The sequence below is a fragment of the Sebastes umbrosus genome, chromosome 1 (assembly GCF_015220745.1).
Source record: "Sebastes umbrosus isolate fSebUmb1 chromosome 1, fSebUmb1.pri, whole genome shotgun sequence".
Taxonomy (NCBI): domain Eukaryota; kingdom Metazoa; phylum Chordata; class Actinopteri; order Perciformes; family Sebastidae; genus Sebastes; species Sebastes umbrosus.
The window spans coordinates 6,368,149-6,388,002 of NC_051269.1; the positions used below are offsets into that span (position 1 = coordinate 6,368,149).

The 19,854-nt window shown below is 40.8% G+C and overlaps 1 protein-coding gene and 1 long non-coding RNA gene across 2 annotated transcripts in view; one reads left to right on the forward strand and one right to left on the reverse strand.

Annotated features, from left to right (window-relative positions):
- LOC119484654 (hemicentin-1-like) overlaps nt 1-19,854 on the forward strand; it is a 199,350-nt gene that overhangs the window by 168,613 nt on the left and 10,883 nt on the right. The window contains exons 20-25 of the mRNA XM_037763624.1: nt 977-1,315; nt 4,796-4,831; nt 6,152-6,430; nt 6,581-6,703; nt 14,944-15,282; nt 19,508-19,543. Of these exons, the coding sequence (XP_037619552.1) occupies nt 977-1,315; nt 4,796-4,831; nt 6,152-6,430; nt 6,581-6,703; nt 14,944-15,282; nt 19,508-19,543 (1,152 nt within the window). The remainder of the gene's footprint in view (nt 1-976; nt 1,316-4,795; nt 4,832-6,151; nt 6,431-6,580; nt 6,704-14,943; nt 15,283-19,507; nt 19,544-19,854) is intronic.
- On the reverse strand, nt 7,879-8,275 carry LOC119486155. The gene is made up of 2 exons (XR_005206469.1): nt 8,101-8,275; nt 7,879-7,978 (listed from the first exon to the last, which is right to left on the reverse strand). It is a non-coding gene; the product is annotated as an uncharacterized LOC119486155 (long non-coding RNA).

Here is a 19,854-nt window from a genome sequence, read left to right on the forward strand (position 1 = left end):
CTTCGGGGTCGTCGTCCGTCTGAAAATATTTTGGTTGTTAGATCAGTTGTGGACTACAGTTGAGGAAATAACCGATGAGGAAGTGAAACCTATGATCAGAATAGTCACTTCTGGCTCTTACTCACATTGGGCTCACTTCTATAGTGAATTAAATAGTGAATAAACTATTCACCATTTTTTCTGGGGACCCTCTGGAACTCCCTCAAGGACCCCTGGAGGTCCCTGGACCCCTGGTTGAGAACCACTGGCTGCTCAGTACTGTCTCACAGCTTTTCTCCATTGATTTGATGTATTTGTGCTGACTGTGTTCAAAGACTACAAACGCACTGAAGCAGTGAATTAGTGCTGCAGTAAACTATTACTTTCATTATTGATTATTCTGCAGATTATTCTCTCAATCATTTATTGTATATTTCATAGGGATGTTAATCGCAAATTAATTGCACATTTTTTATCTGTTCAAAATATACCTTAAAGGGAGATTTATCAAGTATTTAATACTCTTATCAACATGGGAGTGGACAAATATGCTGCTTTATGCAAATGTATGTATACATTTATTATTTTTTAATCAATTAACACTAAACAATGACAGATATTGTCCAGAAACCCTCACAGGTACTGCATTTAGTATAACAAATATGCTCAAATCCTAACATGGCAAACTGCAGCCCAACAGGCAACAACAGCTGTCAGTGTGTCAGTGTGCTGACTTGACTATGACTTGCCCCAAACTGCATGTGATTATCATAAAGTGGGCATGTCTGTAAAGGGGAGACTCGTCATCTTTGCTAAAGAGAGAGATTTTAATGAAGAGCCTTCGAGCACAGCATTGAGGAAAAAACAGATGATGTAAAAGACTGTCTGCACTTCCTGGAGCTCTACACCACAACCAAGAGAGCTCGTCAGCAATGAAAATGTGTTTTCTGATTTTCTCTATCTAAACATATTGATTAAAATGTGCTTCTGCTTTTAGGTGTCGTCAAAGTGTTTGCAACAGAAGGAAGTGATGTCATCTTACCCTGTTCCCTCAGCACCAAGGAGAACATTCAGTCAAAGCTGTTTGACTGGAAGAAAGATGGTCCGAGGGATGACCGCGAGGTGTTCCTGAATGATGCAGGCACTCATTACAACAACGGACGTTCAGGTCAGAGCGAGACGTTCAAAGGTCGAGTCTCACATTTTCCAGACCAACTGAAGTACGGCAACGCCTCCATAACCATCACAAATACAAAGATGACCGACAGTGGAAACTACACCTGTCATTTTCCAGTTCTTCAGCCACCTCAGATATTCTACGTTGAGCTTGTTGTTGGTGAGTACTTTGATGAAACAGTTAATCTTCATATACTTTTTATCTCCAGCTGTTATTTTAGGTTTAGTCTTCTGTTTAAACCTCTGACAACGAGTAACACCTCGAACGTACAACTTAAACTACACAACCAAGAAGTTGTTAAAACATGAACAACTGCTGTATATTTATTAGTACAGGTGCACAGTTTCTGGTTTCCTTCTAACTTCAAGATTGTTTGAAAGCAGCAGCACATGTATCTCAGACAGACACAGACACATCAGTCAGGAATAGACGTGGTTTTAAATATTAATAACTATTACAGACTGTGGGCTAAAACACACTAGAAGCCTGATTCTCCTTTACAATGATTCACTAACTACATGTTTACAATCAGACAGGTAAACTCATTAAAATACACACTAATTAAGATCAAAAAATCTCCGGGGGGGGCCTCATGTCTTGGACCCCCCTAGCTGGCTACTGTTTCCCTCTGGCTGGCTACTGTTTCCCTCTGGCTGGCTACTGATTCCCTCTGGCTGGCTACTGTTTCCCTCTGGCTGGCTACTGTTTCCCTCTGGCTGGCTACTGATTCCCTCTGGCTGGCTACTGTTTCCCTCTGGCTGGCTACTGTTTCCCTCTGGCTGGCTACTGTTTCCCTCTGGCTGGTTACTGTTTCCCTCTGGCTGGCTACTGATTCCCCCTGGCTGGCTACTGTTTCCCCCTTGCTGGCTACTGTTTCCCTCTGGCTGGCTACTGATTCCCTCTGGCTGGCTACTGTTTCCCTCTGGCTGGCTACTGATTCCTCCTAGTTGGCTACTGTTTCCCTCTGGCTGGCTATTCCATATCCTTGTGTAAAGCCCTGGTCGGGGGCTCAATAAAATGAAAGCCAGGTTACAGAGAGATCAAGAAAATGAAAGGATCTGAGAGGCAATGAACAGATTAGTGGAGAAGCAGCAGGTATGACAGGTGAAGCTGAGAGTATAAAGATGAGGAGCTAGGCAGACTATAAAAGCTGCTGTAGTGGGCTCAGTTTTAAAGTTCCTGTTCCTTCATCACCGTGAACACACTGTAGTTTATTTCATACACTGTGCTGCTGACACTAGTACTCACTAGAGCACTACATGTGGATTAATCAGCAACGGCCGCTCTCTCCTCAGCTCCAGCACAGACCAGGGCTCTAGACTAACTTTTCCACTGGTAGCACTGGTGCTACCAACTTTCTCAGTTGGTCGCACAAGCACATGATTTGGTCGCCCCCTTTTTTGGGGTACAGCATGGTATTAATCAATGACCTTGCATGCTAATAAATAGTTGTCTTAATTTACATACCCCAGTGAAACATTGACAATGCCTCGAAACTTGATATTTGCAAAATATTTTAACTAACAAGTTTAGAGTTGCCTGCAACAGATGGACCACATTGCCTACAATAAAAACACAGCACAGTGTTCCCCTTGTACCGTAACCACGGGTACTGTGTTAGCTATTGGGGCTGAAAGTGGTAGTTCTTTTTTCTTCACCTGTCTGTCAGCCAGTCTCTCCGTACCTGTTGCACATTCATCATTGGTGGTGTCTGAGTCGGCACCTCTGTTAGACTCTCCCTCACCACCAGCTTCCTCCTTTCTCTCCTCATTTGTTTTTTTAAAATAATCAGTGATAGACCGTTTCATTTTGGTGAGCAGGGTCTGAAATTAACTTTTTTCCATTAACTGTAGTTTGTTATTGCCATCTGTAGTGGTTATTTGCATAAAAACACAATTATTAATTGTGATTATTTAAATATAATATGTATAATAATAATTCCCTTTCTATTATCTATTTTATATTTCTGTGAAAAAAAAAAAAAAGCATTTGGTCGAAAAACAAGATTTTACATAGGGCCCCAAAAAAGGTTAGGACCGGCCCTGCTAGCTGCTCCTAAAGTTTGAGGAGCAGCTGGAGATGCTGCTGTCATGAGGAGAGACGTAGCATGTTGGTACAGACACAATTCATTCATTGCAGCCTTGTTACCCAAAGAGGACAAAGAGAGGAGTAAGTCAGTAAATAAGTGGTTAACATCAGTGTTACAACCCGGAGTTGGTGTAGGGGTAAAGGGAGTAACATTGAGCCGATGTTATCAGGCAATCACTTGTTTATTGATGGTGATTGAAATTAAAGAAACATAAACTGGATTGAATTATAACAACTGAAAACGAGGGTTTAGGGTGGCCGAAACGGAGAAAAACAAAAGGCACACACCCTAGCCCTGAACGATCCTAACCAGCAGACAAATTACACAACTGCTCAATGCACAACAAAATATAACTAAACGAGTACCTCAGACTAGTTAACAGCTACAACAATCTAAAGTCCACTGACTCCAGTGGGACCTGTACACATTCTAGTCAACAATTACAACACACACAATCGAGAGGCACGGGGAACAGATCAATGATCACTGCCCCCCTTGGTCTAGTCACAGCTGGCCTTTAATTCTTTCCACGCGGCCCAGCCGGCTGGTGATTGGCTAATCACATGTGACGTGTCAGAGGCAGGACCACAAACGGCGGGAAACGAAGGGCATCCACCTGAGGGCGTGCCGGAGGCGTGGCCCCGAAGGGAATCCCCTAGACGTGACGTCGTCTTGGAGCGACGGGACAGCAGAGCGCACCAAAAGAAAAGAGCCCAGGGAGAGCGCCGCACAGCAACATACACACTACAAACAATAACGAACGGTCACTTCTGAGACCGTAACAATCAGTAACATGATTTGAGCTGTGGCGGAGTTTTGACTCCTCATTATTGTAACGTTATCGTCAACTCACTCACTGTAAATACAAACGTCGGCTGCCGTCTCGTTAGTGAGCGTTAACTGTAACGTTACCGTTAACATCAAACAGTCTAACGTTAGCTAACTGTAACGTTACCGTTAACATCAAACAGTCTAACGTTAGCTAACTGTAACGTTACCGTTAACATCAAACAGTCTAACGTTAGCTAACTGTAACGTTACCGTTAACATCAAACAGTCTAACGTTAGCTAACTGTAACGTTACCGTTAACATCCAACAGTCTAACGTTAGCTAACTGTAACGTTACCGTTAACATCAAACAGTCTAACGTTAGCTAACTGTAACGTTACCGTTAACATCAAACAGTCTAACGTTAGCTAACTGTAACGTTACCGTTAACATCAAACAGTCTAACGTTAGCTAACTGTAACGTTACCGTTAACATCAAACAGTCTAACGTTAGCTAACTGTAACGTTACAGGTAACTACTAGATTCCTTTATTTCTCTAACGGGACTTTTCTCTGGTTTTCTTTGGGACTGAAAGTTGTGCTCTCCGTTGTCCGGCCCTGTTAGAGGCCTGCAAACCTCCGGTATCGGCGGATTGATGCCAAACCGTTCCTGTAATGTCGATGTTGCTTTGTTTTCTCCGCTTTTCTCATGACTCCATTACTCATAATATAATAACACCCATGCACTGTGCACAAATTAATTTTCTTAATTGTCTTTCAGAACCCATCCTGAAAGACCGATCAGGAGAAAATCCAGGTGAGCGATGATGTCACTGATCGCCACATCTGTAATGTGTGTATGGCGAGCCGTTTTAACATTTAATAGCTGAGCTTGACTATCATGAATTAACATTAGAGATATCTATAACGTCATTGTGACTAGTGAAAACCACAGTTAGAGGTATCTGTAGTTCAGTTCTGACTATTCTAAATAACATTTACAGATCTCTCAAACCTCATCATGAGGTCAGAGTTGTTGTCATGACGTTGCTCATCAAGACTTCCCATTGGATATCGGCCCAACAAAGCATCTGAACAGAGTTAGCAGAAGCTTTTGCTGTTGTGGATCAGATAGCCATGAAATAGAAAGAGCTCATCATCAAGGAATGGATTGAAAAAGGAAAGCGAGAGCTTCGTTCACTAGAGAGTTGTGGTAGAAATTTAGATTTATTGTCTCCAGACACACTTTATAAACCCATACAGCTGCAGTGCAGCGCCATAGTATGTTTGAACAGCTTCTGCATCCCACTTACCGTTGCTGCTGACGTAATTACAGATATCTACAACGTCATCTCACCTAGTCACAACTCTAATACAAGATATCTGTAATTACATTTTGACTAAGCAGAATGAACGTTAAAGATATCTCCAAATGAGATATCTCTAATCAAAATTCATTTTAAGATATCTATAACTTGATAATAGATATCTCCAATTAAATAAGGATTATCCGTAACTCCAGTTAGAGATGTCTACAACGTCATTCTGACTAGTCAACATTTAATTTTAGATATCTAAAAAAGGACAATGAAGATATCTTCAATTGAGGGGAATTAAAGATATCTGCAATTGAATTATGACTAGTCATAATTCAGTTGCAGATATCCGTAATTCACACTGCAGATATCTGCAACTGAATTGTAGATATCTGTAATGAGAAACCCCATACACATGAATGGCAAAAGTAGTTTGAATTGTACCAGTCAAAATGTAATTACGGATATCTTGAATTAGAGTTTTGACAAGTCAAAGTGACGTTGCAGATATCTCTAATGAATATCCAGTCTAGCTAATAGATGTTAAAACGGCTTGCCATACTTATGTGCTACAACTCTGTGGACCTCGGTATCGTTCAAATCTCTTGATGCAGAACCTTCATGTTGACTTGTGTTATTGTTCTCAATGACGAAACTTTGAGCATCTTTGAGAGATGCTTTTCTTTTAATCACACAGATCTTTTCTATGGTTATATGAAATTATGATTGAATGTAGCCGTGATTCATATTTGAATTTAGCATGATACATTTCTCGTGCTGTAGCTCTCCTTAACAAGCTTTTGTTTCTACTGTGTTCACAGCTGCAACTCCAAAGCCATCCGTCACAATACTTGATGCCACAGAGACCTGGATACTGCTGCAGTGTGACGTTCGAGGTGCTTCTCTAAAACCTAAAGTAGAGTGGCAGGACAGCGCTGGAAACATCCTTCCTACTGAGGAACCACAGGTGTCTGAAAGAGGAGGAAGCTACGACATCATCCTCCAAACTACTGTGACCAAGAACGCCCGCTATCGCTGTGTCGTCACACAGGAGACAATCAGCCATCAGGTTTCTGCTGAGACCTTTGTGTATATCAGTGGTGAGATTTCTTTCTTGGTGGTTTAATCATCAAATAATTTTAATTGTTCATGTCTTACCTTTAATTGTTATTTTGTGTAGTCTATGTGTGCTGCAGATGATATGCAGTTACATTTTGAGTGTTACATTTGCTTTTTGTGATGTGTTTCAGAGAAAGCCTCATCCATCATCATCGGACCATTCTTTGGTGGATTGCTTTTGGGAGCTGTCATCATTGGTGCAGTTCTAGCTCTGCTTGTAGCTAGAAAGGTCATCACAATACGCCGTTATAAAGGTGAGTTTATATAGTATATTTTATCAGTGTGTCCATAATATGCAGACATCAATATAATGCACTATAACTATCTCAGGTCCAGCCATCGATTGCGTTAATACGTTCAAATACGTTAATTAGTGGCGTTAAAACGAATTTGTGTTAACGTGTTATTATCACGTTAACGCTGACAGCCCTATTATGAACCATTCTGTTAGTATTTACATGAGGCCTCTGGTTCTGATATTGGTTGATTAAATCATTTTTGGGTGGGGGACCAAAATCACTTCTGTATACTATAAAAGTTATTTTATATTTATTTATATTTTACCTTACAATATTTCATGTCTTAGATTCTCATTTTGCTTTTATTTTTGTGATTTTCCTTTTTTATATACATAATTAATGAGCATGATTACACAGCTTTGTTAAATACTCGATTCTGATTGGTCAATCACAGCGTTTTACGCAAAAGCATATGTATAACAGACCATGGCTACGTATAACGGACCATTGCTACGTATAACAGACTGTTGCTACGTATAACAGACCGTTGCTCCGTATAACAGACCGTTGCTACGTATAACAGACCGCTTCTATGTATAACAGACCATTGCTACGTATAACAGACCGTTGCTATGGGCGCAGTTCTGATGTCGGACTCTGGCAGAACATTTTTCAGTCAAATTATTGATTAATCAGTAAGTAGCCGTGTAATAAGTGTGATAATGTTCAGCTAGTCGACCTTCAGGGTGATGCAAGACCTCCGCTCCACATCGGGGTGCCGTGTCGCCCTGTTGGGGTTTATTTCACAACAATGACCGGCTCGCTGTGCATTATCTCTAACTTGTTGAAGGGAACCTGAGATCCAAGATTCTCATTGCCAAAGACTGCTTTGTTGTAAATATTGTGCATATGATAAAGAAACGTGACTTCATGTAATATATATATATATATTCTTTTTTTGCTGCAGGTTCTCGTGAGCAGACAGAGTCTTCATATGACGACTATTGAGAGACGCCACTTAATCCACAGCCTCAATAGCCTTCAAATGACGGCTATCAAGAGACGCGACTTAAAAGAACATCTGTAAATGGAAGTGAGTGAGTGAGTGAGTGAGTGAGTGAGTGAGTATTTTTTTAAGATCTTTGTTAAACTTGTTATGGTCAGTTGTTGGTTAGACTCAGAGTGGTTTGAAGACATTAAAATATATATTATGTACTGTTCATATTTTAATATAAGGCAGATCAACAACATGATAATCTACAGCTTCCTAAAGGAGCAACGAGTCACCACCTCTCTGACAGATCAACAACATGATAATCTACAGCTTCCTAAAGGAGTAACGAGTCACCACCTCTCTGACAGATCAACAACATGATAATCTACAGCTTCCTAAAGGAGTAACGAGTCACCACCTCTCTGACAGATCAACAAAGATTTAACAAGTTTCACAAAGGTTGTATTTATTACAGCACTTTAATATCTTTATTGTTTGATTCTATTTGCTCAACCTGATTGTTGAGATGTTGTATTTGATCTTGTTTTGTCCCCCTGTTTATCCATCTCATTATGTATATCATTTATATGTTACGTCCCTCTCACTGTCGTCTGTGTGGAGTCCAAGTGTAACTCTCCTCTGGACTGTTGTTCAGGACATTATAGCAGCTAAATGAGTGAGATGAAGCTACATAGAAACACAACTAAACAGAGTGAAAAGTAAACAACGTGATGATGAGGAATCAACACAACTTTAAGAAAGGACCTGATAAAACTAAAGTGACTTACAAGAAGTTATTTAAAAGGATCAGATTGATCGTTTCAAATTCAAATGTTTAGTTTCAAAACATCAGAGGTTCAAACCAAAAAAGGACAGAAACCCTGAATATGTATAGATTAGATTAGACTATATTAGATTAGATTAGATTAGATTAGACTAGATTAGATTAGATTAGATTAGATTAGGTTAGATTAGATTAGATTAGATCTGGCTCTTGGGCTTACATTGAAATCTAAAACGTGTATATACAGTATGATGTAATTTGTAGCCTGTAGTGTTTTAAAACTTCAGAAGATGACAAACATAACAACTCAAAACAATTCTGTACACAAAAAATTAAATGTAAATTGTATTAGATAACGTTGACGTTCTCAATTGTCCCATGACTGTGAGACATGGGCTGAGTTCCAGGATCACATGTCTAATCAAAACATCTCAATAGAATCAATGAGAAAGTCGCACAGTTCCCTGTTGGCCAAAGATCTTCACTCTCTTCCAGAGGAGGTGGATATCCATATATCTACAGGAATTATTTCTGTTGTAATGTTAAACAAATAATATTCAATAAATGTCTGTTAAGTCACCATCTACCGCTGAATGAATGGCCCAGTGATGAAAGCCCTGTTGCATTTGTAGTATTATGAACTAATTAATTAATTATGAGTGTCTGTGGCCACATTCCCGGGAAAAATAGTAAGCGGCGCTCTCTTGGAAGTGAGATCCAAACACACACCTGAAAGTACCGCTTATCGCCATAAGTGCCGGCAAAGACAATGAAACAGAGATCTTCAAGCTTTTAACTTCAACTTTATGAAAAGTAATCTTTTGTTGAAAGAATGTTTATTCTTGGGTGCTGGAAAGGAGGCTCTGACCGATTGTCCAACCTCAGATCCAGGAGGAACAATGCTGATTCCGTCCTGGCCGTGGAACAGTGGACCAGCTCTTTACCCTCGCGGGGCTGTTTGAGGGGTCATGGGAGTTTGTCCATTTAGTCTACATGTGTTTTGTGGACTTGGACAAGGCTTATGACCGTGTCCCCCGGGGACTGTGTACCCCGGGGAGTCCTGTTGGGGGTAATAAGGGGTATTGAGGGATCTGTAGGTGAGGAGGAGGATTTTGTAGGTGACTTGACCGGGAGCCAATAGAGGTGGATGAGGGTGGGGGTGATGTGCTGCCAGGGCAAACAAAAGCTTGTTCCTGAATCTTATCTAATGTCTTGTTTAAGCCAGAGATCTTTAGTTGCGCAGCTTTTCTTCCTAGATTTTTATAAATATTTTATTGCTGTGTGTGTAAATATTTTTTGACTGAAAATGAATGTAAAATGACATTTGATGTCACACGTGTCTTGTTGGAGTTAACTTGTTTTAGAAATGATGTATTACTTTTTAATGTTTGCCAATATACAGCGACTGTGCAGTAAAACGCTTGTTTAAATCTGTTACTGATGCTTGTTGTGTTGTTCATTCTCTCCCTGTTATAGAAATGTTAGCAGTTTTCTGTTTTATTAAAAAGGAGTAAATAGTTTGGAGAATAGGTCGTCTGTTCCACCTGGTGGCATACTTGCCAACCCTCCTGATTTTCCCAGGAGACTTGTTTCACATTTTCCAGGTTTCCTCCCGGGGTCATACTTCTCCCGTTTTTCGTGCGATTTTCACACCTTTTTTTCCTTTTCGTTATCTCAACCTGTTTCTGGCGCCGTACAGCGTGTGAAAGCCCTACTGTTTCCTGTTTCCACCGGGACATCAATAGCACTACACCGAATGTAAACCGGGGGGGTGGGGGAGGTGTTCAGACAAACTACACTGAATAACACACACTCAATATGAGATAGGTTGTTCGTTATTAAAGGTAAAGGTCTGGTAAGCTCCTTTATGGGCTGAACATTTTGATGTAAGATAGGATTCTGTAACTTTTAATGATTTTGACAAACACTAATTTATCCAAATTATGAGAGCGAGTGAGTTGTAACGTGCACTGATCTGGTGATTGAAGTGTAGTTTGGTGAGGAGTTCCTATGCTAAGGACCCCACATATACTGTAGATAGAACAGAAACCTTTTGATGCTATGTCCACCTGAGAAAAGCCATCCCACCCCTGGAAATAGAAGTAGGTCAGTGAAGAAGTGTGTTTGGTCTGTAACCTGCACTTAGTGTAGCCTACTTTACATGATAACCTGCGTGCGTCTTTGTAAGAATACAGAACAAAAATCCTGAACTATTTTTAATCCTGAATTACAACATACTATTCATGTTTTCCTATGATTTGTATATGTGGTCTCACACCTACATGGAAATTGACAGTCTGCCTTGAAAGCCCGTTTGGACCGAAAGTTACTACACTGATATCAGAATACAGACCCATAGGCACAGTTTGAACTTTAAGGTTGGAGGTTCACAAACAATCTAGAGGGAATGTGATGTGTACAATACAGAGAGGTCTAATGTATTGGGATGTGTGTAGCCTACATATTACACCGTCCTGACAGAATGTGACGCCAGCGTCAGTGACAAAATCAGTTTGATCTCATTGTTTTCTATGAGAATGAACTAACTGGCCGTGAGCGACGAAGAGCTGAACTTTTGTCAGATGCCCTGTTTCTATTTATTCCTTATTCCAACGGACGAGGAACGGCTGATTGGTGAAGTTGAAATGAGGAGTTATCTGATATGATACCTCCTCATTTCACTACAAACACCTAAATAAGGAGACAGCTGGCTGGAGGGAGATCTCCTGGAGGCTACTGTTGGCTGTGTTGTTTGTCATTTTCAGTAAATATCGCAGTATAAAACTTGTGTTTTCTGTATAAAAAACACAAAAGTCGAAAGAGAGCAAGCGCCATAAGTGGGCCGGTACTCACAGGTACGCAGTACCAACACTTCTACATTTTACTCCATGGCGTCCTCTGACTTTGTTCTTGCGTATCGGAATTTCTCACAAGCTGCCGGTACTCTTCTCTGCCCTCTCCATATCAGGTTCTCTGGGAGATTCATAATGGCCCGAAATAAATGGCATTACCGTACGATCCAGAGGCCATGTGGCGTTTATGTTTATATGTCTATGCTCTGGGGGCTCTACGTGATGCTCACCACTTCCTGTTCGCATGCCTGCCTGTTTATTTTCTGTCGGTGGCTGCCATGGCAGTTACTGCAAGCACCCAGGAGGAGCGTTGGACGTTGATGCCAACTTTCTCAGTGGCCAAACAGCGGTACTACAACTTCCGTGTCCGTCACGTGATGCCATTGGGCCCAAAAAGACTTTTTCCCATAGACTAGCATCGGGAAAGAGACGTCTGTAACTCAGAGGATATTTTTTTTTTGAGGTGAATCAACTTCTGTGTACGAAAACTTGAATAGTCCTTATTTAAATCATTAGGTCCTAAAAGTTGTAAAACGCACTAATATCTGAATCCAGAGTTATTTCCCTACCTTCGTTCATGTGAATGAGACCCAGAACGAGGCTGGAGCGCCAAGCCGTGACGACGGTGTGACGTTGGGACCCTGTGACCGAGTCATGTGACCGAGCGGACGCTACTGCGCATGTTCCATGGGCCTAATGAAGAAGAAGGAAGATCGCTGGAAGATCCGGGGACTTTTCCAGACGGAAGTCTAGCCATTTTGGCATCATGCGCCACTGAGCAACTTTCATAGGAATGAACGGGGCAATCTCAACAGTATCTGGAATGCTTTCCCCGTATATTTATTTAATTCTATTGGTGGCATTGATTTTTTGCTGAAATGCAATTTTTCTGTTGACAAAATCCCAATTAACCTCGCCAACTTTCATAAGCAAGCACTTTTAGCCTGGAAATTAGCATACAAACACAATTTCAGTCCTCATAGATATCTTGGATAAAAATAAATTACTGTTTTATCGCCCATGGTTTGACAATGGAATTTTGTTTAGTTAGTCAATTAGTTGGTCAATTGGTAAATAATAATGGTCTGTTGATGTCTGTTGATGTCATATTCAGAATTTCTTCAAAGATTTAAGATACCAGTCACACCCAAAGAATATGCTATTATTTTTGATGCAGTTCCCACAGGTTCTCTTCAATTTTTAAAGAATTGTAATCTCACAGAAACTGACATTATTAGTTATGAATCAGCATATTTTTATTGGAGATATTAACATTCTGAATAAGCCATGCACTAACAGACACATTAGAGATGTTTTGAACTGTGTTACACCTTCTGCAGTGAAATTCTTTTGGTCGTCTATTACGGGTGATTTACAGTGGAAAAAGGCTTGTTGTATTCTAAACAAATATTGTATCAATAATAAAGTGAAAGAAGTATCCTTCAAGATTTTACATAGAATTTACCCTGTTAAAGAAGTATTAGAAAAATTAAAAACAAATATAGAAGATATATATGTTTTCTGCACGTGTATACATGCGTTTTCATTGTTTTTTTCACTGTAATCGTTCGACTTTATTTCATAAATAGAAAAATGAGCACTGATGTACAGATTAATGTATTTGATGTGATGTTTTATTTTGTGTGTTATGGGATGGATAGCAACATTACCTATATAATTCAGCTTCTGATTATTCTTGGTAAATTCCACATCCACAAATCAAAATGGTCTGACTCCAAACAACCCTGCTTTCATCAGTTTCTTGTTGAACTCCAGTAGTACGGCACCTTACTTGAAAATGTCAAAAACCAAAAAGTTGTAAAGTCTTTAAATATTTTAAAGGAAGTACATTTTCTTGATCTCTAAAAAGACTTAAATGAATGGACATTATCTCCTCTGGCGTTAAGTTTTTGTTTGTTTTGTACTGTGTCTTTGTATTCCCTAATGCTTACACTTCCCTTGCCAGTGCCAGTGCTTGTGAATTCTGCTCTCAGCCTGTAGGGGATGTATGGAGATGAGGAGCAGTCATCAACGCCTCATAACTCCGGGGGTATTGCACATGCGCAGTACAATCTGGTCTGCACTCGCCGAAATTGAGCCAATCGTAAAGCACGACCGCAGCTTCAGTTACACTGCGCATGCGCTGTACCCCATACTCCAAGACCCGTGACCTAGCCTCCTTCTAGAGGCCTTGGGTATGTCCAGTTACGTCGAACGATACAAGCCTCCATACCAGAAAACGTTTCCTGGATTACTCAACACACGCCCCTAAGCCTCGGCACAGCTCGTAACATCACTACCATTTAGCCTATAAATCCGGATTGTATTACCTTGTAACGTTAAAAGTGATCAACAGTTATCCACTGTTGGTTTATTTGGGATATTTAACCTCTGTTATCTCAGCTAACGGTGAGGAGGACCAGCTGACTACCTGCTACCTGTTAGCTACAACAGCCCTGTTAGCTTCCCGTTAGCTACCTGTTAGCATCAGCTGATCATGTCTGGTGTTGTTAGACTTCAGTTCTCATCTCTGGAGCTTCTGTCTCTGTGTTTCTGTCTGCTGTCTGCTGGAACAACACGAGGAGATCAACACGGTGAGTACACTAACATTCAATCACTACCTAGTTAGTTTATCAATCAATGGTAACATTAGTTATATAACTCATCAGGTCCTCTAGGATAACGTTAGCTGAATAAGTTAACTTCAGATAAAAGCTCAGTTTGATGATATAACGTCAGGCCCATGGATACACCTCACCAGTCTGATAGTGGTGATTGTATGGAGAGCTCTGAGACACCTTTTGGAGAATGTCTCTGCCTCAAAACTGTGGATGAAAACCTGTGATTTGGATATGTCCTAATTTCTGTAGTAATCTGTTATTATCACTAATGATCTGTATAATTCAAGCGGAACAAGTGGGTGAAAGCGATAAACCAGGTGATTTGGGCCGGTGGAGGGAGGGCTGGATGTACTATATAGGATCTGGACACACACAAGGACAGCAAGCAAGTGGAAAGCAAGCATTGCCATTTTAACATATATTAAAAATTCCATAAAAACAATAAATCTATAATATATTATTAATATAAAATATTTTCATGTTGTTTTACTGCAGCATTTTTTAATAATTAGATGCTAAAGTCATACGCAGTACACATCCAATGCTATAAAAAAACATTTTCCTTATTTTCCAAAAATGTCATTTTGAGATTATTCATAGCATAGTAATTGTAAAAAAGAAAAGAAAAGAAAATCCATCTGAAGATATGATCATGCCAAATATAAATGCAGAGTTAGATGGCCGTTTTATTATTATTTTTATTATTACTTTTCCATGTTATTATTACAAATTGCTGCAGTGAATCATCATGAAAGTTTTCCCAAATAGCCTCCAAGGCTGTATCCAGTTCTCTTTATACATCCATGGTGTAAACACAACCTGCAGTTCAGTCAAAGCTTTGCAGAGTTTTTGTCACGTGACATTACGTGACATATTATATACATGTTGACTTAAATTGTACCAGTATGAAAAGAGATGTGTTCAAATGTGTTTTCTGATTTTCTGCCTTTAACCTTAACTTTCTCTATTTAAACATAATGATTAAAATATGTTTCTGCTTTCAGGTGTCGTCAAAGTGTTTGCAGCAGAAGGAAGTGATGTCATCTTACCCTGTTCCCTCAGCACCAAGGAGAACATTCAGTCAGAGCTGTTTGACTGGAGGAAAGATGGTCCGAGGGATGACCGTGAGGTGTTCCTGTATGATGCAGGCATTCATTACAACAACAAACGTTCAGGTCAGAGCGAGCAGTTCAAAGGTCGAGTCTCACATTTTCCAGACCAACTGAAGAACGGCAACGCCTCCATAACCATCACAAATACAAAGATGACCGACAGCGGAAACTACACCTGTGATTTTCCACGTCTTCAACCACGTCAGATATTCTACGTTGAGCTTGTTGTTGGTGAGTACTTTGATTAAACAGTTAAGCTTAATATACTTTTTATCTCCAGCTGTTATTTTAGGTTTAGTCTTCTGTTTAAACCTCTGACAACGAGTAACACCTCGAACGGACAACTTAAACTACACAACCAAGTCTTCTTCCAAATCTTCTTATTAAGCGGTTTCGGACCAAACAGTTCTGAGGCCTGTACTACGAAGCGAGTTCAACATCTCCAGGGTATCTTTTAGTTATCTGGCTTCACTAACCCTAACAAATGAGATCTCGCTAAACAGTACTACGAAGCTGGTTATCAACTCGGTAAGTCAACCCAGGGCTTCTCAGTCTGGATATGAGCGCGTTCACATGAACGAGGAGGTGTTTGCAGCATCTGACTAATCACAGACATGGACAAGTCCACAGCCAGACAGGCAGACAGGCAGAGCGGCACATTTAACAAAGGAAGAGCAAACTATATTACACAAATACGAAGAAGTTAAACACATAATCCAGACTAAAAGTAACACAGTTGAAGCTGCTTAATGCAGAAAGAACAACTGGCAAAAGAAAAAACTTCCGATGTGTGACTGCGTAAATTAACAGACTTATTAATTTAACGGAACACTCAAAAGTCGAATATACTCATCTAAATATAAATAGCTTTTCAGAGTGTAAAAGATGAATAAATAACTTATTTATTGAACCTGCAAATGTAATGATGCGTCTGTGACTATTTAAAAATTCTTCCACCTGCTTCCCCCCTCTGTGACGGTGTGAAACGGACTCAAGAGCAAGTAAAAACAAATAAATATAAAAACAAAATTCAAAGCGGTAAACACCCCCAACATAAAGTCAGCCGTCCTTCCTGCATTTGTCAGTTTAAACTGTGTTGTTTTTAGTCTGGATTATGACATAAACTTCTTCATATGTGTGTAATATTATCATACGATCCGTGCACTGAGCTCTGATTGGTCAGTAGGAGGTGTTTTTATACCGGTTGATCTCTTATCTGGAACATAACCTGCTCCGGAGCAGGTTAGCTGTTCAGCATTAGTTACCATGGAGATCTACCCCGGTAAGAAGTGAACCAGCTTCGTGGTACCGAAAACCCTGAGTTAACCCTGAACCACAAATCCTGCTTCGTAGTACAGGCCTCTGGGGTCTCCCTGAGAACTACATACCTTCAAGGGCTTTTTTATGTTTGCATTTGTACCGTAAATAGGAACGCTGAAGTGACGTAAGCCGGCCGGCGCCGCTCGCACACGTCTCCAGCTGGGAGATCAGCAAGCTCGCTACGTTCATTACGTTTCACCAGCTCTCTTAGCTTTGTTAGTAATATAGGAATAAATAAACATCTCTGTTAAATGGCACAATCATATAAACACAAACAAAACAGACGTCATGAAAGTACCGTTCACGATTTCAGTTTGAATCGGCTTCTTCAGCTCAGTGGGTTACGCTTTGTGCTGCTGAGTTAGTCTTTGTGCTAACGTTACTGGGTTAGTCTTTGTGCTACTGGGTTAGTCTTTGTGCTACTGGGTTAGTCTTTGTGCTACTGGGTTAGTCTTTGTGCTACTGGGTTAGTCTTTGTGCTACTGGGTTAGCCTTTGTACTACTGGGTTAGTCTTTGTGCTACTGGGTTAGTCTTTGTGCTACTGGGTTAGCCTTTGTGCTACTGGGTTAGTCTTTGTGCTACTGGGTTAGCCTTTGTGCTACTGGGTTAGTCTTTGTGCTACTGGGTTAGTCTTTGTGCTGCTGGGTTAGTCTTTGTGCTACTGGGTTAGTCTTTGTGCTACTGGGTTAGTCTTTGTGCTACTGGGTTAGTCTTTGTGCTACTGGGTTAGCCTTTGTACTACTGGGTTAGTCTTTGTGCTACTGGGTTAGTCTTTGTGCTACTGGGTTAGCCTTTGTGCTACTGGGTTAGTCTTTGTGCTACTGGGTTAGCCTTTGTGCTACTGGGTTAGTCTTTGTGCTACTGGGTTAGCCTTTGTGCTACTGGGTTAGTCTTTGTGCTACTGGGTTAGCCTTTGTGCTACTGGGTTAGCCTTTGTGCTACTGGGTTAGTCTTTGTGCTATTGTGTTAGCTCGCTGAGCAGCTGCTCTCACTCGTTCTATGGATCAGTGGGCGTGTGCTCATGAACAAGTTATCTTCTGGACTTCACTTTCGGTCCGTTTGTCTGTTTTCTTCCATTTATTTTGTTAGGAGCTGTTGTCTGTTTGTGTTTTCTGTTGTTTACACGGCTAACAGGTTTTTATAAAATGGCGGTTGCCGGTGCTGCATTGGCTCATGTGTTCAACCAATCAACGTACGCTTGCATCACTCACGGTTCCGCATGTGCTGGGAGAGTACCTGCTCTGAAATAGGTGCTGAAATGTCCGTCAAAACAGCGTTCTAAGAACTACGACCGTTTTCTAGTTCTTGCGTTGGGACACAATAAAAAGGGGATCTTAGAACTATGAAACAGTTCATCCAGTCTGATAAAACACCTGTTGTCATCAAATCCCACGAAGAAAACCCCAAAACAACAGTGAATGTATCTCCTAACAGTATAGTGTGTGTCACAGCCTGATATCTCTTCTTCCATTGAAACACATCAGTGAGCCTCACTGTTGTTCCTTCATCACCGTGAACACACTGTAGTTTATTTCATACACCGTCCTGCTGACACTAATACTCACTAGAGCACCACATGTGGATTAATCCGCCGCTGAAAATAGTCCCCACCAAATTAGCTAAACTCTACAGTGACCAGCTGTTTTATGAAATTACTGACCCGTTTTAAAAGATGAAATTATATATTTGTTAGCCATTTTTAAAGATTTACATCTTCAGGAACCAGTGGGCTTGTAGCTGAGAACCACATACAGTCCGTCTCTCGATACGTTCTGACTTCCCTACCCTAACACACTGATGGTTTTGGTTGACAGTAAAACATATTTCAGTCAGTACAAAGCCCCTCTGGGACCTTTCTAGTAGTTTCAACCTGTGATGCCTGACATCTTTGTCTTTTTTCTGCTCTTCCTCTATGTGGTCTTAACTAATGACACAAGTTGTCCTGTTTTCTGCCTGTAACATCTTCTGTCTCTAAATCTTGTGGGAACTGAGCCTCTGCTTCTTCTTACTTCTCTGTCTCTAATGCCAACTCAGGTGACTAACACAACTGCTGCTGATGCTCTATCTGCCTTCATGTGCGACCTGGACCAAGTGAGTTTTGGGAATTATGTGTTGAATGCATTTCCTTCCTCATAAAACATCTGTAAAGTATTTTACATCCAGTATTGTTTACATTCACGTTTACTAGCTTGCGGTCGTCTTCTTCCAGGGCCGTCTTTGTTGGCTGCATGTCCTGGCTTCTTTCAGTCTTTATGCTAAGCTAAGCGTCTGCTGGATGTAGCTTCATATGTACCGTACAGACATGAGTGGTTTCAATCTTCTCATCCAACAAAGTGAATGAACAAACAAGAAAAGGGTGGAGTGCTGCCTAATCGATCCCACCTGCTGAGCTCCATGTAGTTACTGGATGATAGTCTAGACTCTAAGCCACAGACTGTATATAGAGATGGACGACACGTCTCCACTTCCTCCCACTGTACAAAAGTGAAGCCAAAATATCCCAGATACTGGAGCTGCCATCTTCATATTGTGATTTCATTTGGAGCCAGAGTCTGTAGTGATCGGAGGGCTGGAGCCGCGGTATAGAGGTCCAGCCCACACACCTGCCTAAGCCAATCACGAGCCGAGCACAGCCGCAGCTTGTTAGTACAATTCAGAGCCTCCAACTGTGAAGACTTCACTCAGAGCAGCTGTCAATCATGACGTCCCACCCCCTTTTTACAGCATCAAATAACTAATTCAAACCAAACTGATCAGAAATGAACACTTGAACAAACATCAGCGTGAAAAGAACTACCTAAAATGACAGAAACCATCTTTGAGTGAAATGTATTTGACTTTTTAGTTTGGCCCATGTCCCCTCCACTAACATGGAGGTTTATGACCTATACTGCAGCCAGCCACCAGGGGGCGATCCAGATGTTTTGGCTTCTCTTTTTGGTTGTTGTCCATCTTTATATATGTCTGTGGTCTTAACATGCAGCTCCCTCATTAAATGTGTGGCCTTTGCTGTGTGAAGTCGTGCTTCTGCTCATGTTTTCACCACTTCATTTAGACGCTCAAACTCAACCAGTAGGCCCAGAACATTTGAGAAGTTCATGAAATCACCCACAGATGACTGTTCTTGTGTTTCAGAACTCATCATGAAAGACCGATCAGGAGAAAACCCAGGTGAATGATGATGTCACTGATGAACATCTGTAAAGTGTGAGCTGTAGACCTCAGCATCATTCAAATCGTTTGATACAGTACCTTCATGTTTATTGTTCTCAGTGTAGCAGGTAGACAAAGAGAGCTGCATAACCAGCTAACATGCCTGTCAGCAGTAAAGGGTTAACGAGCTCCACGTTAGTTGATCACTCGCCTTCGATCTGATTGCATTCAGTCAAGCTTTGGTTCTCTATACAATCCCCACTATTGTTTGATTGGACATAATATTTGAAGCTTTTTTTCTTCATTAATCACCATTTATGAATCATAAA